This window comes from Syngnathus acus, chromosome 4 (assembly GCF_901709675.1).
Source record: "Syngnathus acus chromosome 4, fSynAcu1.2, whole genome shotgun sequence".
Lineage (NCBI taxonomy): Eukaryota > Metazoa > Chordata > Actinopteri > Syngnathiformes > Syngnathidae > Syngnathus > Syngnathus acus.
Window position 1 is genome coordinate 3754269 of NC_051090.1, and position 25604 is coordinate 3779872.

Sequence of the window (25604 nt, forward strand, 5' to 3'; positions counted from 1 at the left end):
CACTCTCACAATACCTGAAAATAGCTTCCAGCGTTCCCGCCTAGACGTGCGTCTAGAAAGAAGAAACACGAGATTGGAATAACAAGCGTAGATTTTGTTGCTTTGTTTTTGGCCCTCTTACCTAAAATCAAATGACGACGGCTCACCGGAAGACGGATGTTCCTTCTTTGTCGATTGAGATGCTTCCATGTCACCGTCTCCAAATCTGCCCGGCAACCGGCTGCGTGTGCCATATCTGGAGTCGACGATTCAAGTACAAAAGAAGAAAGAAAAATTGCTCACCCTTAAAATGTAAAGAGTCTGCATCAGCTCTTCAAAAAAAAAAAATTGTGAAGTTACATTTTAGCAATTCTGCAATGGGAAGAAAAATTAAAATAAAAGTACTTACCTTTTGGGGATCTTTGTTTTTGAGGACCTTCCTTGAGACCCAACAACTGTCACTAAATGGACATTTTAACTTACAAAATCGTAAAGATGTTGCCCCTTGTAAAATATACCAAAAAAAAGTCAATTGAATATTTTCCAACAAACAAAAGAATATATATATTCCATAATTTGTTTGATATGATGCAAATTTCATCAAACAGGAGCGTGGAAAGAAAAGAGAGAGAAACAACAAACAAAACACAAAGGAAATTAAAAGTCTGCAACGGTATCTAAATTGTCTTCTGGTTGACCAATGGACACATTTTGCTTTGTCAGCATCTTTCCACAGTTTTTAGAAGGAGATTTTGCTTCAGTCTTATGTTTTAAAAAGTCCGACAATTGACAAGTCAGTCCGATTGACAATCATCGTTAAAAAGATGGCGCCTCGGTCTCTGTGAGAGTCCCACCGAGCAGCATCAGAACTTTTCCGGAGCCGCCTTCACGGCTCCGCTTTACTGCCCCGCAGACTCGCGCCGGATGGAAGAGGTGGCGGGGATTGGGCGAGCAGAGCCGCGGGGGCCGCCTCCCCGGCGGGCCTGCGTTGAGGCAACGGCGTGCCGCCCCCACCTGGTCGGGCCTTGGCGTCCTCCAGCAACAAGTGCACACTCTTGGAGAAGATGGCGCGGGGGTCGGTGGGCGGCAGGGCGGGACACGTGCAGCTCTCCCTTAGCTCCAGCGCCTACACAAACATGATTGATTTGATACCAATGTCCATTTCATGACGCTAACTTTCATTTATATATGAACCAGTAAACACAGGTGGAATTTTTTTTGACGGACTGAAGTTGCACAGCTCTTCCACCAGCCTAAAACTAGACGGCGCAGGCAAGCACAAATTCTTCTTTAGCCATCTGCTCGTTTTTTGCCGCTTGGTGAGCCGACTCAAGGTTAAAACCATCCTACACACACACACAAACAAAATAAACACACACACACCCTCAGAAATAATGACTGCTTCCACAGGAGCTTCCGTCTAGCCCGCAGATACGTCTGATTGTGTCGCTAAGCCACACAGCTCGCTCGCCTCCAGGATGTAAACTTAAGCAGATATCTTGGATTTTTTTTTTTGGGGGGTGGGAACGGGAAGGAGGAAGAATAAAAGGAGGCAAAATAACCCATTGCACCTTTGCCATCCATCTTCCCCTCCCGAGCCTGCAGCACGGAATCATGCATCTCTCCAGACGCTTCATTAGCTTCTGAAAAACTGTGGAGGTCCTGCCTGTGGACTTTATAAAAACTCGTGTGTGTGTGTGCGCGTGTGTGAGTAAATGTGTATGCATGTACTTGTGGCACGAGGCGGTCCAGTTGCGCCACGCGGTTCTTGTGCGACGGATGGGTGGACAGCCACTCGGGCAAGCTGGGCTCTCCACTCAGCTGCTCCCTGATCTCCATCTGCTGCCAGAAGACGGGACCGGCCCGCACGTCCGCACAAGCCTGAATGAACACACACACACACACACAAATCTAGTCCAACATTCTATTTTCAAATAGAGAGAATTGTCGGACATAAAGTTTGTTGACTTTGACAATAGTGCCCCCTAGTGGCAAATTATATTGTTATCTACGTGAGGATTTGTTTCAGTTTACCTTTGCCGCCAACTGCAAGCCGACTTGATCCGCCTCCGCCTCCAATTTCCTGCTGTATGGACGGTTGAACATCAACTGCAGGGGGCGCCACAGAGACGACCATGTCAGATGAAGTCAATGATATTCATCATCTTTCATGAAATATGGATCGATTGGTCAGATATCAATACGGTCACCTGTGTGAGCTTGTCCTGGGCCCATTGGCCCAGCAGCGCCAGGCTGTCGCGGGGACACACGGCCCAGATGGCGGCCAGAAGGACCACGGACAGGAGGTCCACCACGTGGGACAGGCTGGCTTGCTCCGCCTGCGGGAGGACAAGGAGAAGGAGAAGATGGAGGTCAAGGTGGAAGTCAGGTTAGATGAAGAATGTCACGGCTGGTGGGAGAGAAGCCGTGCATTCGCCGCAGTCCAAGCGTGGAGGAGCTAATCAGGCGTCCCGTGCCCGCTCATTGCCGCGATCTAATTACAAGCCGCCTCCCAGCTTGAAACTCCCAAAACGCGCAAGTTGATGGCACACTTGTTCAGGCTGCAACGACAATGGACTTTTAACGAGGCCGTAAACACTCGCCGGCACCGAAACAACGTGAATGGGATGTTTACGCCGTTTCAAATGGCTTTTTAATGTGCTCAAAGCAGAAATGATTGGAATTCATTGACTAGTAAAAATATTTGCAATACAAACAATGAAATTAGCTTCAGGGATATATTAAAAAAAAATTTTAAATCTCATTCTAACTGTGTTGTGTGTGTGTATATAGGCTGACTAATGTATTTTATTGATTCTGATACTTACGGCATGTCCCAGTATAGCATGAGCCATCTCGTGTCCAAGCACGATGGTGAGCTGGTGGACATCTTCCACAGCGTTTAGCATGCCGGTGAATATGAACACTTTTCCGTTCTGCAACAAGCACCCAAAACACAAAATATGAGTTTTCAGTGGATTTTTCTTTTTTTTTTTGTGACGATATTGTGAAGTGCGGTCGCCAACCGGGAGCACAAAGGCGTTGGTGATGTCACTCCGCACCACGTGGACGCTCCAGTTCACGTCGGCCATTTCGGGAAGGTCCTGGTTACGTTGGGCCAGGTGCTGCACCACCCGCTCCACCGTTTGGTGGCGAGCATCGCTTTCGGGAAGCAGCAGCTTGTCAAACTCCTCCATGTACTGCACACGGGGAGTTAGACATCATTAACATACATGTACAAACATTTTTGTCTCAAGGAGGCTAAAGTTAAATTAGACTGCTTTTTTTTTTTTTTTTTTTTTTTTTTTTTTTTTTTTTTTTAAATCGATGGCGGCAGATCATTTCCATGAAGAAAACGTCGCCTCACCGCCTCTGAAGTGAAGGTCGCCAGCTCCATGTAGTTCTGCCGGCTGAACACCAGCAGACGTGTGCGGCCGGTCACCGGCGACTGGTCCAAATGCGTAAGGAGGAGGAGGGCCGTGATAGCGGCGGCCGTGACCACCACCGCCACCAGCCGCCAGCGCTGTTGCCACGCCCACTGGCGAAAGAGTTGACGCCGATTGTCGGGCAGCGCCACCCACCACTTCCTTATACTCCTGCGACGAGACATCAAGACGTACAATACTTTTTGTTATACATACAGTAGTTTACAATAGTGCACTACTTCAATAATAAAATGTCAAAGTATTTTGTATTTTAAGTATTTTCAAATCTAAGCTTCGTGTGATATAAAATAGTAGATCAAGTTAATCATTTCAAAACAATTCCCTGCGTTATTGTGACCTATAATCTGAACAACATAATTGAAGAAAGTAATAAATAAATATTTTATCAAGAAACAACAGAGATGTTGCACAAGTTTGTACACATGTTCAAATGTCACGTCGGCACAGAAATGAAACTTTAATATTTAATGCAGGAGCATTTTAGTATTAAACTTGGTAGCTCCCAAAAATTATTGTCATTTTCTGGGCTTGTCAACTTGTGATGAACATGTGATTCTTGCCTACCTTCCCATTATGATAGCCACGAGTTTTTGGACAGGCTTGAGCACCATCCAGATGAGAGGAGCAGGTAAGGCCTTCAACCGGGTCGAAGTATGAAACTGACCCATACATGGAGGAAGCTGCAGGCGGTATGGAGTTTTGGACAAAACCGTCCCGATGGCAACATCTGGGACGAGAACGGTTCTGCCGGCGCGAGGGGCTCCATGTCGAAGCCGGTGGTGAGCTCGCAATGAGCGGACGTAGAAGGAGTGTGGGAACACTTGCAGGTGTCGCGTCAGGGGAGAAAAAGTAAGACGCCTAATGAAGGGAAACATGGTGGCCTTCACTGAAAGTCACCGGTAGTCAATGTCACGCGTGTTCCGTGTAACCTTTTGAAGAACACATTTTTTAAGGCGTTAAACCACAAAGGCGTTGAATTTAAAAGTACGCAACCAGAAATGTCACCCTCAACTTCGTTTGTGTCAGAGATTTGTTCCGACGTGCAAAATAAGTCCCCCTGGAAACCAGTCCAGGAAAAATGGCCTGGAGTGACCACCACGGTCACAAATGTTGAATATATTTTAAATACATGTTTTCTGTTCAGTTACATTCCTTAATATTAGCGGTCATTTTAATTAGAACAAATACTAGAACTAAAAAAAAAAAACTTAAAGTCCAACCGACTGAAACAAGTCCGTGGGAAATGTTCCGAGTAGAAACAACTGTTTCAATTTGGCACTTCCGGGCAAGTGTATTATTTTTTTAACCGATTTTAAATTACATTTTACCACAACACTTTTATTAATACTTCTTTCGTATTTAGCGGTTGTAATTAGTATTAACAGTAGTAGCACTAATATGTAATTATTACGAATAGTGCAAGCAAAAACTAATGCTATACTACCATCAATACTGTTGCTGTAAGAAAAAGAGAAGAAAATAGCACTTTGCTACATTACTTTATAAAAATATACAGTAATAATCTTTTAAGCAGGATACAAGTAAAGAGTTTATGCATTAAAATATAGTGTAACATTAAAGAACAATGGCAATAAACAGTTTATGCATACGGTGTGGTTTCATGTCCACCAGGGGGCAGTATATTTCATGCATATACATGAAATGATGTGGATACTTGAAACACTTGAATCTCGAGGTACACAAACAAGCAAGTTTTTTCTTCCATATAGTCTACATATTGTATGTTTTTATAATGGTGAAAAAGCATACACAAATGTTGGATTCTACATACAATGAGATCAGAGTAAATAGTCGTGTCCAGTGGAGAGCACAGAGCCAAGATGCAGTACATTGTTTGAGTCCGTTTCGTCACCTCCTGAATCCTCCTGGACATCTCCTGAACTCACGGGCACGGGTGAGTTACTTGACGAGTTGCTCTCCTGATCCTCGCCTTGAGTGGGCTGCTGTTGCTGCCGGGCGATGAAGTCAGAAAGGAAGAGAGCGTGGATTTGAGTGAGGAAGGCTTCTCCCGCCTCGTCCTCATCGGGCAGCGGCTCCAAGTACCTGGCCAGCGATGACAGCATCTGAACGTCGGCCAGAAAGAAGTTGAGGGCTGCGAGAATGGTATCATGTCACTTTAAGAGCGACGTGTGTGCCGTTACCTTTTCCAGACAAGTTAGGTGGGAGTCCCTCCGGAAAAACCGCTCCATGTTCACGCTCCTGAAATAAAATGTAAGAATAAAAATAACTCGTTGGGCGCTACCTCAGAACAAAGTGGTTGACATGGAGTTTGGATTTGTCACCCTGGTGCTTGGGAGTACTTGTGGATGATCCAAAGGGCTCGTCTCAAAGTCTGATCCCAGTCCGGGATGTCTTGTGATGGCAGGAAGTCGAATTTGTAGGGAAGCTCTGTGAAGAAATACAAAATTAAACAAATAATTTCTAATAGAACTTTGACTCCTCTCAGGATATTTACATTTTATTCTTGTTGTTTCTATCAGTGAAAATGTACAACGTACTTTGCGGTGTCAGGGGCTCCTGGCTCTCCTTGACCAACAAGCAGGTGGTTTGGGAATGCGGCGAGGGATTGGCCGGGTCATACGGGCTCACGATCATGCCGATAAAAGGAGCGCCTCCGCGGGAGAAATAACTCTAAAGACAAAATACAAATAAACAAACCAGTATTTAAGGAAGGGCCGGCCAACTTTTGATTCACACCACCTGGAACTGGTCCTGCGTGTTGATGTCCCGCACAGATGGGTTTGGGTGAAAGGACGGGTGGGAGTGATACCAACCCACCACGCTGAAGCCCAAAGAGGAGAGCATGTCGCAGGCCTGCGTTTGAGATAGAGGGTCCATCTCGCATTGGAGGCCCGTGCTCACGCTGTTGCACGGCTCCGCCGCGCAGATCTGCACGCACGTAGATAATTAGTCAAGACCCACCTGTGGTTGGATTTAATCACGGATTCTCACTTTCAACACTTTCTCCTCCTCGTTGAAAGTTCCTCCAAGCAGACCGATCACCTCGCCTCGAGAGACGTGAGCATGCTGACCGACGTTTAAAATAAAAAGGTCGTTTGATTAGGAACACATATAAAGCCATAATATAAAGCTTTTGTGTGAACGTGTGCTTACCATGTCCATAATCAGCAGCGTCTCAGCACACACAATGACTCGGAATGGTTCCTGAAGAATTCAAACATGAACATTCAAACTATGCCACACATGAGCCATGATGAGGAATGCTTTACTTTTACAATGTGACTCCACCTACCTGCGCATCTTCTCCAAAGCACCGACATGGAATGAGCTGGAAAGGATCAAAAGACCTAAAACGAGTCACATCGATGTTGAGCGTTAACAAACGATGGGCGACATTTGGAAATATGTGTGAAGCACTCACCCTCTGTGTCTGGAGACTTTGCAGACTTTGGTCCGCTCTCTGCGCATAGCCAACTCCTCAGCGCTAAGATGCTAATAACAACACAGTGTCATGAAATGGCGATGTGCAATTACGTGTGCATGAGTTCCATACCTCATATGTTTGTCCCTCCAAGTCTTTGGCGTCGCACCAGTTTCCCCACGTGTCCCTCACACGCCGCTTCCTGGTCCGCTACCAGCAAACAAACAGCCAAGAAATGGGAGTGTGTGTATGTGCTTTCATTTTCAAATGTTAAGAGTTGTGGATGCAATTGACACAGTTGCGACACACACAAAAAAAAAAAAAGAGAACCTAAAATAGCCTTGTGGACCGCAAAGGACTACAAAAATGGCTACCTTACCATACTCTGCAGTCTCTGGGCCAGCTGGTACGCCTCCCGCACGTCTTTGCCCTCTTTCTGCTTCGAGCGGTCCGCCATCCGGGGCCGATTATACACCACTTGCTCTTAGAAACCGGAAAAATGAATAAAAGATAAAAATGTCAAAACTATGAATAAATAATAAAACCATACAAAGAGGAGTAAATGATGGCAACCAAATGGCGCAGGTTCAAAGCCTACCACAGTTGAAGTTGATAGCGCCGATGAGCTCCAGGTACGTGTGTATCCTCCCGATGCAGTTGACGTCGCCGCAGTTCTTCAAGCCGGGCCGCACCGACGTCTTGTTCAGGTACTTGGGTTTGCTCTTCAGCCTGCCACAGCACCACAACGGCGTTAGCGCCCCACATGCTCCTGCCGTGGGCTAACTACTTGAGTGTTTTGGTTTTCTCGCTTCACCACTGGTCCAGGATGTAGTTGCGGATCTTCAAGTATCGCTCGGGCGTCTTGGAAGGCCGTCCCTCGAAGAACTCTGGGATGGCTTGCTTCTCCTCCTCGCTGATGCTCCACAAGTCAAGCTCCACTTCCTGCTCCGGTGCTTTAAGCTCTTCTTCCTCTTCCTCCTCCTCCTCCTCCTGATCGTCTTGCGGTCCGTCAACCTCTGCAGCTTCCTCCTCCTCTTCCTCCTCCTCCATCCACTTGGAGACTGTTGACGTTTCAGCTTCGGGTTCTCGTTCGTCTGCAGACTCCTCCGAGGGGCCTAGCGAAAGCGCCGGGGGAGGTTCGGGCTGATGCTCGGCCTCACGCTCACCGCCGAGGTCATCGGTGATGTCCACCTCCTCGTCCTCGTCTTCATCCAGTCTTTCTATGCGCACCGTGTTGGTGGTGCTGGGCTGAGCGGGCGGCAAGGGTGGCGCGCTGCCTGTAGAGGGAGCTCCAGCGTCTGTAGCCAGCTTGGCCTGGGGTGGACAAAAAGCAAATTTTGAGAAGAGGAGTTACACAAATAATATGCAGTACTTAAAATATACAAAACAGTATTTAAATATATATTCACAAAATTAAAGTAAAATATAAGACCAAGTAGAAAAATAATAACCTAATAGAAACACACATTTTAAAATGTATTGGGCTTTAATTTATAAGAAAAATCATAAAATATAAATGATTTTCTTGAATGAAATTATTTTTATGTTATACCAGTTATTTCATTTTTCACTATAACACAAAGAAACACGACTCACCTTGTGTTTCAAATACTGTCTGGCGTAGCTTTTGACCTGAAGGACACTACGGCTGCCCACCAACTTGGCGATTTTTGTCCACCTTCGCCCAAACTGCGCCTAAACACCAGCAAGACCGACGACATACTTGTACAGTACTTAAACAATTTAATCATGATTTCTTCATTTTTTTTTTTTTTTTTTAAAAACATACCAGCCCCTCTTCAAATAACTTTTTCTCTTGTTTGGACCATCGGGATGATGAGGAAGAGGAGGAGGAAGAGGAGGTCTTGGCTTGAGACCTGAATAGAAAGGACAGCAAGGTTCAACATGGCTAAAGGAATAGATGGAGTGATAGATGTAAAACTTAACTTTAAACTGCTTGTATACAAATATGAAATTGGGCAACCAAGTAAATCTTTTGTTATAGGCTGTCTCTTCCATCTGTTTCTACACGTACTTACTTTTTCCCTTTAGGCTTATCATTGGCATCACTGGGCCAAATATGGTTGGGAATTGCCTGGCCTTTCAGGTAGTATCTAAAAGTAGTTTAAGTCCACAAAGGTCAAACAAAAACTGCCTCAAACCATGCTGAATAAACCACAGGTGCAGGAATGGTGCGTTTATGGCCATGTAGGAAAAAAGGATACTGCTCCTCCAGTAGCATTCTGTGTATCGCTTCTCGGTTTTCATTGCTGATAGAGGTGTCCAACTCCCATGGCTGAACGGTAAACACATCAGATTGTCAACATAAGCAGATTCCGAATGCCTGAGAAGAGCAAACTAGTTATTAACGGCGTAATAACTGGGTTTATTACCAGAATCCCCGCGTTGCTTTTCCACGTTGACTGCTCCCGGACTAACTCTCTCGCATTTTGATCCCTGTAATTTGAAGAAAAAAAAAAAGAAAGCAGGGTTGACACAAATGGCCAGCACAACTTCCAGAGGCTTAAAATACAATACTTTAGAAAAGTTAGCTAAAGCTCAGCTAACCTGATCTTTAGCTTCGCTTGTTTAACAGAAAATACTCAACCGGGAGACTGGAAATTTGAATGCAAGGCAGCGCGTGAAATAAGAAAGCCGTAACAAGCGAGAAATGACAGAAATAAAAGGGTCATTACCCGATATTAACATCCAACTCGTCTCCCTCAATGTCAACATCCACATCGTCTTCCATCTTGAAGAATGAACGTAAACACAGAGGAAGCACCGGAAGTGACAGCGACCCCCTGTGGCTGGAGTTGGTAGGGGTTTAAACAATTATAGTTAATATTCAAGACAGTGCAAACGCTACATGAGATAACGCGTTCGTTTTATTTTCAAGATAATAACCACTTTTGAGCTCATGTAAAGTTGGAAAACAATGAAAGATGGGACGACAAAGTTAGACAACAAAAAAGGTTTTATTTAGAAATTCACAGTTTCTAATGGGACTACAGTTTTTGTAGTAACTCACTCCTGCTAAAAAAAAAAAAAAAAATACTGTGCAACTTTTCAGAGGAATCACAGAGAACTTGAAAGAGATCGAAAGATGAGAACACTTTGAAAAGTAGAAAAAAAAAACAACAACCCAAAAAAGGAGTCATTAAAAAGTGCACATAGAGGTCGTTCAGCAGCCCCTGTTTCGCTGTGTTAAGTAGAATCAAAAGTAGTCTCTTGTAACACACGAGAGAAATTGAAGTAATCTCACATGAACGCACAGACATAAAAAGGGGGTAAAAAGACAACGAGCATGACATGAATAACGTTTCATACAACCCTCTTTGCCGGTGTTTCCCTTTAAAACAAAATACACACTTTCAACTTTCAACGAGGGAACAAAAGGACACACGCGCACACAGCATCTTATGATACATTTTAAAAATCCTCTTTCACAGTCGGGAAGATTGTGCAAAAAAAAGAAATACAGTGGGTGAAGATATGAGGGTCTTTGTAAAGATAGCCACTCAAGAGCCTATCAGAAAACACTTTTGGTTTGACTGCATTACACTAAAAAAAGATTGGGTGCCATTGCTTGCAGCAGACACAAAAGAAGAAGCTAAAGTGAATGAGAATAAAGTGTGAGCTGCTTTTCTACCAATCAGAAAGCAGTTCAGTGAGGTTCAAGGCAATTCATGTGTGATTGCGAGCACTTGGAATAAATGTGAAATAGAATCAAGTTATTTGCTATGTGTCAGTACCAGTGAGCAAATTTGTATGCATAAATATGATTTCGCTTTTGTAGTTATTTCCTACTACCGAGACTGGCCAGCCAGTGTGTAAATATAAATAAATAAAACGTCTCTCTTTTGCGTATGTGCGTGCGGCCAGGTTGGCTCAATAACACAAAAGACAGACGTGTGTAGGAGATTGAATTTGTGAAAAAAGTTAGGAAAGAGTAATTTTGTCAATAAATGTTTTTTTAAAGAAGTTACGTGTGCTGCTGCTGCAGTAGCTGAAAGATTTAGTGTGAGCGGAGAAATGATCAAGCTTGTGTTTTCTTCATCAGGCTGCTGAGGGCACGAGAGCTGGGAGGCAATCCGTGAACTAAGAGGGTGGTCCCAGGAGTCATGCCATGAAAGAGGACAATAAACATGAAGGATGTATTATGTAACCGAGTTCTCTCGCAATGATACATGCTTTGAATACTTTGTGGATGCTTCAAACGGACTTGTCCTCGCAAACAAACATTTGTGTGTTTCCAACACCAATTACAAGGGGATCATAAAGGCACGTAACCATTCAAAGGTCTTTAGAAGGGAGTGAGCGAGGGTGGGCAAATGGGGTTCTTTGGGATAAAGCGCCTCAGACTTGTCCGCTGACGGCCGTCACCGTGATGGCGCCCACGCCGAGCTCCTTCCTGCGCTTCATGAGCTGCTCCAGGGCGGGCAGCGAGGTCAAGCGCCCCTCCGGCGTCTCCGTCTGCCGCGACTTGCGCCGTTTGATGGCACGTCTCTCCTGCCGGGACTTGGCGGGGGGGATGGGCGGCGGCCGGGCGGGCCGGAGGGGAGGCGGCCGGGTGGGCCGGAAGGGCGGCGCCAGGGACAGCTCGGCGCAGGGGAAGACTGGCGAGGGAGGTGGCAGGCGCCCGGCGAACGACTCCTCTGTGAGACAGGACAAGCTGAAGCTGCTGGTCTCCGAGGGGGGCTCCTTGGCGGGGTCGGGGTGCAATGGTGGGTTTTCTTCAGCGGTAGATGGAGCCGGAAGAGGAAGAGGAGGGGATGGTGGCGGGAGGCGGGGGGGGAGCAGAAGGGTCGGGAGGGGAGGGGGAAGGCATGGGTGGAAGTCGTAGCATTTGATGTCGCCGTTGGTGAGTGGGGCCGAAGGATCCGGCGGCTCCAGGGTTTCGACTTTGTCCAAAGGTTTGCTTTTGCATCGTTTCTTCTGATAGAAGAGGGGGGAGAAAAGAGGAGGAAATAACATTGCAGATTTTCATTATACCCTGTTATAAGAGTATAAAAGAAAAAAAAAAATCCAATTTACCTTTTTCTCTGGAGAAAACCTTAGAGGCTCTACAATGTACAAGTCCTCTGGACCTACTGAAGAAAAGTAAAAAAACACATCCATGTCAAGCGGCCATAAGCCCAAAAACACACAGGACACAGAATGAACAGCAGGGGGCGTCACATGAATCCAATTTGATTCATCGGCTGTTTACCATCTGTCGAAGACAGGTGGAAGGACTTTGAGCGCACAAGTGGACACATCACCCTGCGTGTGAGGCTCATGTCGTCGTAGGAGGAGAAGCATCTCTTTGGGCTGGGGTAGTGCTGGCTCTTGAGCAACGCCACGGTGGTGGTGGTGGCGGAGGCGGTGTCCGGCCGGGGGGCGGCGCAGGAGCTGCGGCAGCATTGCAGGCACAGGAGCAGGCCCAGGGACACGCACACGGCCAGAGAGGCCACCAGGTAGCTCTGACGGTCAGATACCTGCGCACAGTTCAAGTCAGACACGGTCAAGAAAAAAAAAAAGTTCGATGTAATTGCACATTCCAAACATGACAAGTTTGGACCTCTTTCTGAAGCTGTCGAACTGTAGCGGTAAGATTAAGCATCAGTTTGGTGATGTTCTCCAGCTGACTCTGCAGAACCTGAATGGAGTCTTGCTGTTTCTGGTCCTGAGGAGCGAAGCAAAAGCACACCGAGATGATTCGACAGCTCCAGCACCACGGATTGCTTCGTTCACACCCACCTGCTCCTCAGCCATGCGCGAGGTGTTCTGCAGCTTGATGACTGTCTTGTTGAAGGCCCTCTGCATCTCCTCCATCTGTTTGCGGTACCTTCAGCAGCAGAGAACGGTTATCTCCATGCGGTTGGTTATCGCAATCTTAGTCCCAGACAAAAAAAAAAAAAAGTGATAGTACCTCTGACTCAGCTCCTCCAGGTATCTGCCAGACAGACTCATGTTCATCTCCAGAGCTTTGATCCTGTTGTTGAGTCGCATGAAGACGCTCTCCTTCTGGCTGGAGCCGTGCACCGTCGCCCCGTTCGATGTCACGCCGGTGCTGCCCGTCACGCCGGCGCCGTTCTGGTTGTTGTAGTCCCCGCTGTTCTGCAGCTCGGCGTAGAAGTCTGTGGCCGCCCGCTGCGCGCTGCCGTTTAACAGGTCGTCCTCTGCCGGTTCCGCCGCCCGATGAAGTTCTCCTCTCTGAGGGTCGCTGTGCTCCTCCGGAGGGGTGTTTGGTTTCTGTTGGTCAATTTTCTGCAGGTCGCTAACTGCGTCAGGGTTCGTTAAGGGGGGGTTTGTCGGCTGATCCGTGGGAGGGGGGACGAGGTCTTCGGGGCGTGACGCAGTGGGAAGGTCCTGTTCCTTCGGAGTGGGGAGGGCAGCGTCCGGGGCGTCTGTTTCCGGGGTGGAAAGCTGGAGGGGGACGCTCGCCACCAAGGAGGGTGGCGTGGTGCTCGGTTGCTGCGTGTTGACCACCGGGACAGCCTGGAGCGGCGGCGTGGTGATGGGGTTCAGGGCAGCATCTTTAATGGGAGGCAGCAGCAGGTCCTGGTGGGTGGGAGTCACGGAAGCGTGGATGTCCGAGAAGCCGTGCGTGTCAAGCGTGGACGTTCTGCTGGGCTCCAGGTGGAAGCCGGGCAGAGGAGTGTGCGCATGGGGGAGCAAGGGTGGTGTGAGTCGGGACTCGCTCTCGTTTTGAGTTGTGAGAGGCGCCTGGGGCTCTGGTGGTTTTTCCGTGAGGGGGAGGGCTTCCTGCGAAGGTGCGGGTAAGGGCGCGGGGATCCTCGGAGGCGTGAAGTCTTTTACGAGGGCGCGCGTCTGGGCGTGACGTTTGCGGAGTCGCTCCTTGGCTAATACGGCGGAGCACCAGCGTTGGAGCAGCTCCGGGAGTGTGGCCAGGCAGGACAGCGAGGACACAGACAAAAAAGGACAGTACGCCAAGCTCTCCCTCGTCGCTGTCACCTCCTCCTCGTCTTCACTTTTCTCTTCGTCGTCCTCCTCCAGCAGGGTGACTGTGGACTGTCGAGGCTCTTCGTCGTCTTCCTCCTCCACAAGAGTGACAATCTGTCTGTCTGCGGGAGGAGATTCGAGGGATGAGGGCGAGGTGGAAGACACACTGCCGTCTTCGTGGGCCGTGGGCTCTTTTGGAAACCCGTCGACGGGTTCCTCTCTGGGGGACGGGAAACCAAAGTTATATGGAAGGTTTCTACACAAACAGTGGCTGCCGTGTTTGTTCACAAAGGCCTTACACAGCAGAGGTTTGAGGGATTTCCATCGGCGTAGCAGGCGCAACCTCCTCCACGCTCTCCTCTTTGTTGGTCAGCACTTCTTCTGTTAGGTTACCTGTGATTGGACAAGCTGGAATTAGAAGACAGCTGTCAAAGTTGCTTTTGTAGCTAAAACCTTGTGGAACTTATGGAGGCAGGGTGGAGGACAGAAACCTCCCGCTGCCAACTTGGCTCACATGCCCATGTTTGGGAAGGCCGGAGGATAGAACTGGTCAGATCCAGTTGGAACTGATCTTCCTTTCCACAAAGGCTAAAAAGCCAGCAGCAGCAAATAAGAGCGCAAATTTGTGACACACACACAAAAAGACAAATATGAACATTTTTAAAACTTTCTCCTCTATTTATATGACCGGTCGCCTGCCATCTGCCGCTTTTTTCATTTCCCTCAATCAACCGGTGCGTTCATTCAATAACATGAATGGGAAAAAGAAAAAAAAAAATTCTGTGGGCAGACTGACTCACTTGATATTTCAATATGCACCAATGAATCACTCAGACAAGTCAAGGCCTCATCCCTCTTGAAATGCATTCAAATTAAATCCCACTAAACCCCTTTCAACGCTTAAAAAGCAAGCGAGTGTCACGTACTTTCCAGTATAGAACTAAGAGCTGTAACGAATTTGCCCTTGCCTTTAGTGACATCAACTCACGGGGTTCCCATGTGACTTCAGCGTAACTCCACAGTGTTAGCAAAATGGAAGACCCTAGCTGGGATGTTTTAAAAAATATATATATATATATATGTATACCTTGCGCCCCTGATTGGCCCTCCAGCTCGGGTTTTCCGCCCAGCACGTTAGCAGCAATGTTGTTGACCATGTTAAGGATGGCATCTGAAAGTTAACACACAAAGTGGTTAAGTTAGCATCTTTGGCAAGTTTCGGCACAGTGCAACACTTTTTTTGCGTACGTACTCGTCGCGGAGCCGAGCAGGTTTTTAGCCGCCTTGTCCTCTGATGGTTGATAGCCGGGCGGATAATCTGAGCAGACACACAAACGCACACATTTACACACCTCCGACGACATAAACAGGCTGCAACTGTGATGAGTGGACACCTCACCCCTGGTTATTGGGTTCTGAATATTTACCGTAATCTTCATCGGGGTACTCGAGCCTTTCAGACGGATACTGTGAATCTGCTATCTCCTCGTATTCCTCCACCATGCTGGTGCCAAACACCCTATGCAAAAACAAAAATAAAACACAGAATAAAAGAGGCTAAGGGCCATTGTTACGACACGAGCGATGACGCAATCTTTCTTGCCGTCTTACCTGAAGAGACTGAGGGGACAGAAGTGTTCGGAGCCAAAGTGGGAAAGCAGCTCAACCTGCGAAATGACAAAAATAAAGGTCAGGAATGATTTCGCAACTCTCCAAACACTGCATACGCCATTCACAATAAGTTTGGGGCCTTTGAGTGAAATATCAGGATGAACCTAAATTGAACTGGAGCAAAAAAGTATACATCAGGTCATCTGACAAATCTGCTTTTTAGCTTCATACTGACATTTCACCCAGTTGGTGTTACTTAGCATTCACATGCATTTGTGGCAGGTGTTTTTTTACTCCCCCCCCACACACACACATACAGGCTCACCAGTTAAGACACTTATTATTGACAGTTAAAGACAGCCAGCGAGAGAAAGAAAGAATGCTAACCTTGATGTACTTGATGAACATCTGAGGCCAGACAGCAAGACAGGAGAAAGAAAACAAGAAAATGAGTTCGATTAAAAAAAAAAAGAAAAAAAAAAGAAAAAAAAAGTTGCAAGCATTTTCGACAAGTTTCAGAGAGACACACATAAAAGGTGGATCCAATATTCCGGAATGGTCCACATGACACAGATGGACAGTCTCTAACAAGCGTTTAAGCGGAAACAGACGGGCTAGCAGGACTACGTCATAAATGATGTCAAATGTCAGCGCAAGAAGGAGTCAATCGGTGACACGGGTAGTGGCGGTGGGTTTTTCTCTTTTTTTTTTCTTCAATCCCAAAAACTTTCCCCAGAATACAAAGCGCATCTGACCTTTAGCTCAAAGCCACAGTGACGGGCGGCCATTAAAGAGTCACATTTCTCCATTCACTTGTTCCTGGGATGGCGTTAGGCACTCTCACTACGAGCTTAAATTACCGTCAAGTCTACAACCATGAATGCTACCAAAACACAACGATGAAATGATCCCCCCCAGCGCCGCTCCCCGAAAGCGATGTGTACTTTCACTGAAAAAGGGGAGGAGCCAAAAGGAAAGTACCTTCACATATTTTGCGTAAAGCTGTTCATCCAGTGGAAAACTCTGCACGATGCGCTCGTCGCGGGCGTGGAACGTCCCCAGCTTCACCCACTTGTTGGTAGGGTACCTGCAAAAAAGAAAAAAAAAAACACAGCGGGGCCAAACGTGAGTCCTCGAGAAATCAGCCGCGTGCCGAAGCTGGTGCGAAATGCCTCGCGGGTTGAGATATGACAAGGGCGGGCCTAGCGTGCCATAATTTATGACGGGAAATAAATCTTGAAGGTTAAAAAGGACGATAAGCCAAACACGTTCGGTGCCACATTTCTGTTCCTAGAGTGGATTGAACAGTTTTTACCTGTCGCTAAGGGAGACGAGGAAATCTTTAGGCGTTGACGAGAAAAGTTCAAAGTTGGCGATGTCCAGTTGCTTGACTTGAATGGGCTCACAGAGCTCGATCACAAACCTGCAAAGCGGCACAGAAGTGTAAGTAAAAAAAAAAAAAAAAAAAAAGTGAGCGCTGGTGTGAACTTACCAGATTTTGTTGCTGCAGGGATTCAGCATGTAAAGATCCATATTCTCCTTGAGAATAGCCGACGTGCTCTGGAAGATGATTTAACAACGAAAGCAAGTTTGCACATGTTGGGAATGGATTTTTTTTTTTTTTCCTTGACCAACCTTGGCCTCACTGTTCGCAGAGAGTATCTTCGCGCCGCACTCCACCGAGGCGTAGTTATTCTTGAAGTTTTTCTGGACCTTCTTTACCGGTTGGGCAATGCCGCTAGCGGCCGTGTGGAGATTTTGACCTGCGTAGAGGGCGGGACAGAAATAGAACATGAACGCTAGAAAGCAGCAGCAGAAAATCCTTTCCTGAGCTGCAACAGTTGGAATAGTCCAAGTGACTTACTTTTCTCCTTCTCCACCTCCATGACTTTTTTCTTCCACTCATCAAAGGTTGGGATGTCATCTTTGCTGGGAACCGAAGGATCCGATTCCCTGCCAGTACCGGCGTCTCCCCCCTGAATTGTACATGGAGTTTTTTTTAAAAAAATATATAGAAATTTGTTCTCGTAAAATTGACTTAATGTAAATTTTCCTGATTGATCAAAACAAAATAACTTATTTAAGATTTTCTTTTTAAAATTTGATGGTCACAAAATTTTTACTTTTGTGAAAATACATTTTGTTTGACTTAATCTTTAAAACAATATCTCCAAAATACACAAGACTTTATTCTTGAAAAACTCCAACTTATTACGAAAATTCATTATCTTAAATTTCTGATTCCGAGATTTAAAATGTGATGGACCTGCTGCTGGTGCAAGGAGGCATTGTTGTCCTGCTGCGCCTCGGGCCGTCCCTTCTCCTGCTGTTTGCGTTCGGCCTCCTGTTGCTTTTCCACTTGGCCCGGAGTGGACTCAACCACCACCACCGTTTCAGTACCGGCATCGTGGCTGTGGTCCGACTGCCCGTCCTCTTCGGAAGCCTCCCTAGATAACAAATGAAGGGAGAGACAGATGAGTAAGCAGATGACGACAAAATTTAACGGCGGGAACAAAAAAAAAGACCGATAAAGGCCAGCGGAGAGTTGCTCGATCATGCGCCATCATTACCTGCAATTTCGGGGGACAGGTGGGGCGAACATGGGGGGGGGGGGGCAGACTCACCTGAAGGGGAGTTTTCACAGGTTGCCAGTTCGGGGGGGGTGACCCCATACTGCGAGTCCGAGCGCTCAGCAAAGACAAAGCTGTCTGCTGGGGGCTCGTCACCGGCACTGGCAACCCGCGCTGCACTACGGGAAAGAAAGGACATGGCGTTTACCACATGTCCTCACGCTGGGGACGGGAGCCAGACAGGAAAATGAAGCATACGAGGGGGGGAGATGCTGTCGGGAGGCGCTCAAAATGATCGGCCTGATCCTTCCAAGACGAGAGGTTGAGTACTAAAAAATGGCTCAAGAGCTTCCTGGTCATTTTTGAGCTTGGCCAGCTCACCTTTGGTTTGCGACCCTAATAGATGGCAACTAAATGAACGCCTCTTACCCTGTGATAGCGGGACCAGCACTCTGTGAGGTAGGCGAGTCATCTGCTTCATCTGCAGGTCGGTCCGAGTCGGGGTCCTGATGTTCGGCGGCCTCCTCGTTGAGGATTTCGGCGGGGGTATCGCTGGGCACGGAGTCCTGTGCCGGAATTAGCTCTGGGGAGCTGGAGGAGACCGCGTCAGCCTCCTGGTCTCGGACCTGGACCTGCGCGTCTGTTTGCAAGTCGGACTCAATTACGGGTTCTGACAAAAGTTCTGGCTCAGGAGCAGCAAGTAGGGGGTCGGATTCTGGATCTGAATTTGTGACTTCCTCCTCTTGCTCAACTATTTGTGGATTCACAGTCTGTCAAAGACAACAAGAGGCAAGATGTTTTTTTTTTCTTCTGTACTTCAAGCAGCCCGAACAAAACAGAAAATATGTGCCAAGCCTCGGTATTGTATCACCGTACCTGTTCTTGACGTACATGGTGTGCTGCTCTCTCGGGCTCTACTCCCCTATCGTCAGAGGTGCGTGTCCTCCATTCTTCCACCTCCTACAAAAGACAATACGTAAAAAAAATGTGGTGAATTGATTTTAAAAGCCAGTGATCCATTAACAGACCTCCTGTCATGCATTGATTAACTGATTATTTCCGCCGTGACAACTCTTTAACCCGACGTCACGAACGTGTGTTACAAGTCTAATCTGCTCCTTTTTGCACAAAGACAAACGAGCCACATTTATTTCGCAACCGCATTCATGTATGCGCAAGGCGTTTGGACCTGAAGAATGGAGTTTAACTCGTGACTTGACTTCAGCAATATTTCTCCCCTCTGCAATACGGGCCACGAGCCATGACAACGTGGAAGCACCAGGCTTCTTTTTATGAGACGGTTATCTTCCAGTTTGGTGTTTTGTTTTTTTCTTCGAGATAATCGGCTGTAACATGAGCGAGATAAGTTGAAATCAGTCCTATCTGCTCCGAGGACTTGGCCCTCTAGGAGTACACATATGGGCCCAGTCCATAATCCTGCACCTCCACCGTGTCAATAAGAGCCGCGCCACCATCTGAGTGCATTGCGTACTCTCCAGTCTACTAATATCAAGTGTCGACACGAGATCAGCAATTCCCGCCGCATTCCAAGTGTCCAGAAAACAGGAACGGACCGGGAGTTGCACGGAGTCCTGCTCCTGCTTAGGGTCATCGGGGTTGCCGCTGTCGTCCTCGTCCCCAACCGGCCCACTTGGGTCAGACGAGCTGTGCTCTGAACAATAGGCATGATGAGAGGGGTACCTGAAACACACAAAATGATATCACAAAGAATCAGTAAGAGAGCAAGAGCACACACGTGATTTTTTTTTTTTTGGGTGTGTGGGGTGTGCCGGGTGTCTTAATAGCTTTCTGACATTCACTTGTCAAAATACACAAAGGAGGAATAATTATAGCACACTTGCCAGTAAGTGGGAGTTCACTTCCGGCTCCATTTTGTATTTTAAGACATTTGACAAGCAACAAATATAGAGACACCTTTTCCCTTGGAACATACTGCCGAGTCGTTCGGAAATCTAGAACAGATAAAGGCTGTGTGCTATGCTAGCAAGTGGCCACCCGCCCAAGTGGAAAGAAATGACATAACCATCACGAAGAACATACAGCACATGAGTAAATAGCAAGCGTGAGAAAATATAGGCCGCGGCGCGGGCTAAGTTGAAGTTGTCTGCTTTAAAGGATCGTGTGTTAGACGAATGTCTCCTGTGCCCTTTTGGTCCGCGGGCAACCGCTCGGAGATTTACGGATGCACGCGCGGTGGCTTCTTCGGCCGTACAGTATTTCACAGGCCATGACATTTTGCTTATGTAAGAGCTGCTTGGATACAAAATAAATTCTCAAAAGAGGAGATTTCATTCAAGGCCACTGAAGCTAGGTTTCAAACAATTATGGTACTATCGTCTTAGACGTCTCCAAAAGCGCTAGTCATTTTTTTTTTGACCTGAGCGAACCAAAAAAATAATGATTCCGGATCTTGCTGATAAGTATCGCTTGGTTAAATACTGGAGTGCCACAAATTGCATCACACAATATTTTTTTTTAGCAAACATCCTTAAGTCAACAATCGTTTACAAACTTTGGGCCATGGCGAGCTTAATCCTCTCAGCTCCTGTAAAACGATTCAATAAAAAGCCGCAGATCCTCATTCATAAAAACCATTCGACAAAGATATTAAATGATGAGTCAGCGGTCTCAGCTTTTACGGCCGACCTAGACGGAAGGGGGCAAAGGTATCCTAAAGAGGGAAATGACTGGATTTACAACATTCCTGGTGAATGAAAAGAAAATGTATGAAAAGGGGGGGCGTAGCGTGACCTACTTTTTGGGCACCAGTGGTTACGCAACACAGGGAGCCAGATCGGCACCACGGAGGAATTGTTTGCGACACACAAAAAAAGCAAGGAAGAGCAAGAATGAGTCAGCAATGCAAACAAACTCCTTGGTCACGTTTTTTTTTTTTCTGCAATCGTTTAATTAGCTCAAATTACAGTAGAGTTTCTTTCCCTTCTGATCCTTCTAAAATGTGGGCCAAGCGTGGCATCAAAAAGCGCTCAAGAAATCGCCGGGAGCTTTAATTCCTATTGGCGTTGGGGCCGATTTAGCGGATAAGCCCATTAAAACGTCAGTGTGCTTCCGAAGTTGACTGGTGACTAAGCAGAAAGAAAACAACAGGCTGAAGATAGTTCCGAAGCGTGGCGACAGCTGCCATGGCATGCCTCACGCCTTTCTCGGCCATCGCAAGTGTTCCGAGGTGTTCCGATCATGCTGACTCAGGACAAGCGTTGCCCTCTGGGCCTTGCAGGAAAAGGAACTGGGATGCGTCAGAAGATGACGCCGCTGTAGCTCAGGCTGGAATGCGGGCTGAGATGCCCCGTGGGTCGGAAGCTGCTTAAGAATTACATTCAACCAGAACACTAGAATAAATAAGAGAGGAGGCGGGGGAGGTAAAAAAAAAAAAAAATCTACTCATTGCTTGAGCAGAAGTAGGCCAGTCGATTCTACCAGACGAGATGAAGTTTGCATGCGTGCTCAAATTCTTGGTCAGCGCTGTGAAACAACAGTTTGCCATAAAGCCATCTGATCCCTCCGTAATCCCGCTCCACTGGCGTATCCTCGGGACAGCCGGCCCGGGGGAAACATATTGCGGAAAACACCTGTCAGTAAAAAAAAAAAAAAATGGCCGATCTTCCTTTTAAGCAACCTAGCCAAAAGGATAAATGTTTGCAGAAATAACTCGCTGGTTCCCTTCATCGAAATGTCATGACATGCATATCAGGAATGACTATACAAATGATGTCAAGCTGAATCACAACAATGTACCTGGCAGCTTTTTATCCTTATCAACAACACTTTGCTTATCAAGTCGTTGGCACGAACTCCAGCGCCAGTCCAGACTAAGACTACATACACAACCTGTTAGGCCTCTGCATTGACAAGGACCACACCACAGCTGTGACGCTGGCATAAAATAAAAAGAAGAAAAAATGTACACTGGAGACTTTTCACTGAGTGTGTAAACAGGAACACACAAACACTTCTAGGAATTATTGACACAACCTGCACGTCAAAAGCCCCAAATAAGGTTCTGGAGCGTCTGCTGTGGGAAATCCAGGAGGTGCTCATGTGGTTTAATGCAATGTGATGGGAAGAACCACTTTGCCGGTGGGGGGTGGGCGAGAGGGAGCGTGCTAGTGGGTTTGCCTAGAGGGGGGGTGTGGGAACCTCATGAACCTTTTACTACTGTACATTGTGTACTTGTCGCACACTAGCATGGTGAAACCCGCACCGCCCATTTGCAGTCTAATAATCTCAAAAACCAAAAATTTGCGTGACTGTTGATCGAGATAATTAGAGTTTTTACACCCATTTTATTTATAGATGGCAAAGGCGTTTATTTGTCTTAAGCGGATTACATCAGGTAAATGCGGCACAGCATCGAATGGAGGACTATTTTTGGGAACGACAGTTAATCTGATTAACGAGACATCGATACTGTGATCATTTGCTTCAGAGTGGGAAGGACCCGCAGAAACCTTTATACTGTGGAAGGAGATCATGTGAAGATTGCTGGCGGGACTGCCAGGCTATACGATTTCCTGCATAAGAAGCCGTGCGGGTTTGAAACACAATGTTCTCATGCAGCGCTACGGACAGGGCCTCTTTGTGATAATGACCCTCGGCTGGGGGCGTGGAAAGAAAGACGCTCGCGCTTGGCTCGCTCGCTGCAAACAAGTCGGCAGGGGAAGTCGGTGCTTGCGGCGAAAGGTAAATAATGTAAAGTCAGCAAAGGAGGGGGAAGGGGAGGCAGAGCATGTTCTGGAAAGCCACGCAAGCAGGATGATTTCAAAGATGGTCTCGAGACAAATGATTAAAAAAGCATCAAGAATTAAAGTTCCACTTTTTTTATTTTAGGCTAATAGAACTCATTCAGTGCGTTGTATTTTCATTCGCGGAAGCAGCACTTCATTAAGTCGCCGGATTTATCCATCCATCCGTCCATTTTCTCATACTGCTTAATGTTGCCTGACCTCTTCTTCCCACAAAATAAATAACAGGTTCGCTTGTGACGCAAACCACCTCGTAATCCTCCAGATCATTTTCTCTGTAAACAGCCGTGCACCGACGTAAGTTACCAGGTTCCGTCAACAGCAGGCAAGCTCGTACTCTTATAATTTGTTTGTTCGCCGACAATGGGCAAATACAACTTAGTCCTTGGTGCCTGGGGAGCTATGTGCAGCCCACAGAGCTTAGCCGTCTCCATGGCCGGTGGGCAGGAACAATCGAGTGCCAGTCCGGTTCAGCCTCCACGTGCACGGAACTGGATCAGGCCGGCTTGCCACATCCAGACAACTGATAACACGTCAAGGCAAAATGACATAGTGCATGCTGCGGCTGCAATCCATTACAATGTGACTCTTGAAAATGTAAATAATCCCAAGCACACCTAACGACCAATGACAGTGCCAGTATTCAAGCTCAAGTGCTTCGAATTGAATTCAAATAATGACATGCAGTAATTCTAAACATATCAATTTTCTTTTTGGTAGACATGATTTGCCAACATGTCTAATCGCTGCAGTGGAGTGCCAACTACTGGCAAGGAGGACTTACACTGTCAGATTTTCATAGCACATAAAATGATAAATGTGACTTGTACAGTATGTGTAAGAGGAGAAGAGTGGGTGTCTGGGGGGGGTATGCACAAGCATGTATGAAGAGGCTAACAAAATGGATGTTTCCTGTGAGCTAATGTTTCCCCCCCAACCCAGTCAGCATCTCTCCAAGCCAGCCCCCACCACAGCAAGGCCAGATAACACTCAGAAACCTTTCTTCTTTCACAGCCGTTCACTTTCAGTGTCTAATTAAAAAGCGTCGTTACTGAGCGCTTTGGAAACACGCCACCTACAATTTTGACAGTGTTGACAGATGATGTTGTTGTTTTAATGAGCTTGCTTTTGTCGCTGAGGGAAGAAAGAACTAATGACACCAATAAAAATTCTTCAAGTGGTCCTTCCTGCTTGAACAAATGCAGTGTGCAGAAATGAGCTGTGGCAGACAGAAAAATGGTCTACTCTAAGCTTTTACTATTTGGGGTAAAACACCAGTCATGACAACTCGATCCAGAGAGATGAATCTTCAACATCTTAACATTCTTGTGGCGACGCACCACATTAGTGAACCAGAATGCTGACATCACGCTGTATCCTCAGGGACGTGTGAGAGTCGGCACGGGGGAGTGAGAGGCCAGCAATAGTGAGGTTTTGCATCTGTAATGCCGTTTACGTGACGCCGCATGCTCATTAGCTGGCAAGTACGACTGGGGGCAGAGCTCCACCTACAAACTGTCCTCAAGGAGTCTTATGTTGAATTAAAAAGGTGTGAACAAACATGAGGATTCCAGGAAACGATTACAATAACAGGTTGAATCTGTTTGTTGGGGATTACCAGAATTTGTATCGCTAAAAAAAGAACAGAAAAAGAAACTAAGTCGGAATACTCATCAATTATCCATTTTCTTTTCCCCTCATTTGGGTCATCTGTAAACTGGAGCTTATTTCATCTGATGTAGGTGGGCAGGGTCCACCCTGGACTGATTGTCAGCCAATCGTGGACAGACAAGCATTCACATAACTGGACAAGATTTAAAATCTGGCAAACTATTCACTGTATGGAAATGTACCTACTATTGACGATTTGCAAATACACAAAGATATTCAAAAGGCCATCAAGCACTCTGCTAACATGACGTCCTTGGGTCCCTTGAAATGCGCTATATAAATGTAATAGTGTTAAAAGAGTCGGCATTAGCATAAGTCACGCACATTTACCAGTATCTTTTCTAAAATTGATCATTAGCAGCCACCGTACAGGTGACACAAGCTAGCTTGCCAGCCATCAAACGACGGTTGCCAAGCTAGCTGACGAAATAACACCATTTAAAAAAAGAACACACAAATACAAACGTTCTCATTCCACTTTATCGACTAAAAAGATAAAAGCTACTACAATGACGCTTCTTTTGTATACATGTTGTTGAGCGAATTTCCGTCACTTTTCAATTCGACGACGTTAGCCATCTACGTTGGTGGCAGATGGAATAACGTACGAGGACGCTAAGACGCGATGCCCCACGACTCCTTAAGAAGAAAGAATAAAAAGCCAACTAAAATTTCAGTCTCACCGGACCCCAACGTTGAAGTAATGAAGCGGAAATGTGTCTTACCAGCACAGGAGAGCTACGATGAGGCACACCACCAGAACACGCAGCCTCTTCATTATCTTCCCACAGGGAGCAACATCCTCGCTCTTTGGAGCGTCTTTCGAATATCTCAGCTAAATAACACCAATTAGGCCACTGAATCGTTAGCTGTGTTTAAAGTTTCAAAATGGCAAAAGCAGCTGTCTCTTAATGGCGCGAGACTTTAACTTTAATGTGTGCTAAATCCCATTGTGGGTTCTGGACTGCTGTTGACGGCTTGTTCGCCGAATTCAACCCCTCCCTTATCGGGGAAAGTAACCAATCGCCGTAGAGATAGTGATTCGCCAGCCAATCGGGGGAGACCATTCTACAACTGTGGAAACAGCACCGCCCACTGGACTGAGGTGGACACTGTGGAACAAGACGCGTCATCTTTTTACCTTGATAACAAATTGATGAGTTACATGTTGCAACAAAGATGCAACATGCAA

The 25604-nt window shown here is 46.7% G+C and overlaps 3 protein-coding genes across 7 annotated transcripts; all 3 read right to left on the reverse strand.

The window, feature by feature from the left end:
* Positions 1–531: 531 nt before the first annotated feature.
* oma1 (OMA1 zinc metallopeptidase) lies at positions 532–4654 on the reverse strand. The gene is made up of 8 exons (XM_037250069.1): positions 3990–4654; positions 3347–3575; positions 3006–3179; positions 2808–2915; positions 2190–2318; positions 2014–2088; positions 1711–1860; positions 532–1105 (listed from the first exon to the last, which is right to left on the reverse strand). The coding sequence occupies exons 1-8, from the start codon at positions 4298–4300 to the stop codon at positions 866–868; spliced, it is 1416 nt and encodes a 471-aa protein (XP_037105964.1). The 5' UTR covers positions 4301–4654; the 3' UTR covers positions 532–865.
* A 98-nt stretch (positions 4655–4752) lies between these two features.
* Positions 4753–9606, reverse strand: mysm1 (Myb-like, SWIRM and MPN domains 1). The gene is made up of 19 exons (XM_037250068.1): positions 9525–9606; positions 9222–9285; positions 9054–9124; positions 8868–8942; positions 8618–8705; positions 8425–8523; positions 7643–8142; positions 7427–7557; positions 7208–7311; positions 6961–7038; positions 6829–6899; positions 6700–6754; positions 6561–6611; positions 6399–6473; positions 6147–6335; positions 5945–6077; positions 5729–5834; positions 5588–5645; positions 4753–5509 (listed from the first exon to the last, which is right to left on the reverse strand). The coding sequence occupies exons 1-19, from the start codon at positions 9578–9580 to the stop codon at positions 5225–5227; spliced, it is 2289 nt and encodes a 762-aa protein (XP_037105963.1). The 5' UTR covers positions 9581–9606; the 3' UTR covers positions 4753–5224.
* Positions 9607–9789: 183 nt separating this feature from the next.
* On the reverse strand, positions 9790–25402 carry suco (SUN domain containing ossification factor). Of its 5 annotated transcripts, none has more exons than XM_037249725.1 (22): positions 25138–25402; positions 19532–19658; positions 18834–18917; positions 18387–18727; positions 17654–17834; positions 17252–17363; positions 17023–17150; positions 16880–16947; positions 16703–16810; positions 16369–16474; positions 15775–15795; positions 15388–15443; positions 15204–15295; positions 15029–15094; positions 14878–14947; positions 14076–14171; positions 12743–13996; positions 12571–12658; positions 12392–12496; positions 12041–12308; positions 11866–11921; positions 9790–11766 (listed from the first exon to the last, which is right to left on the reverse strand). In XM_037249725.1, exons 1-22 carry the CDS (start codon positions 25188–25190, stop codon positions 11188–11190), a joined length of 4059 nt encoding a protein of 1352 aa, XP_037105620.1. In that variant the 5' UTR covers positions 25191–25402; the 3' UTR covers positions 9790–11187. The 5 variants fall into 5 exon arrangements, with proteins under 5 accessions (XP_037105620.1, XP_037105619.1, XP_037105618.1 ...); XM_037249724.1 differs by having other exon boundaries at positions 9790–11763; positions 14076–14169; positions 14864–14947; XM_037249723.1 differs by having other exon boundaries at positions 14076–14169; positions 14864–14947.
* Between the last annotated feature and the right edge of the window lie 202 nt (positions 25403–25604).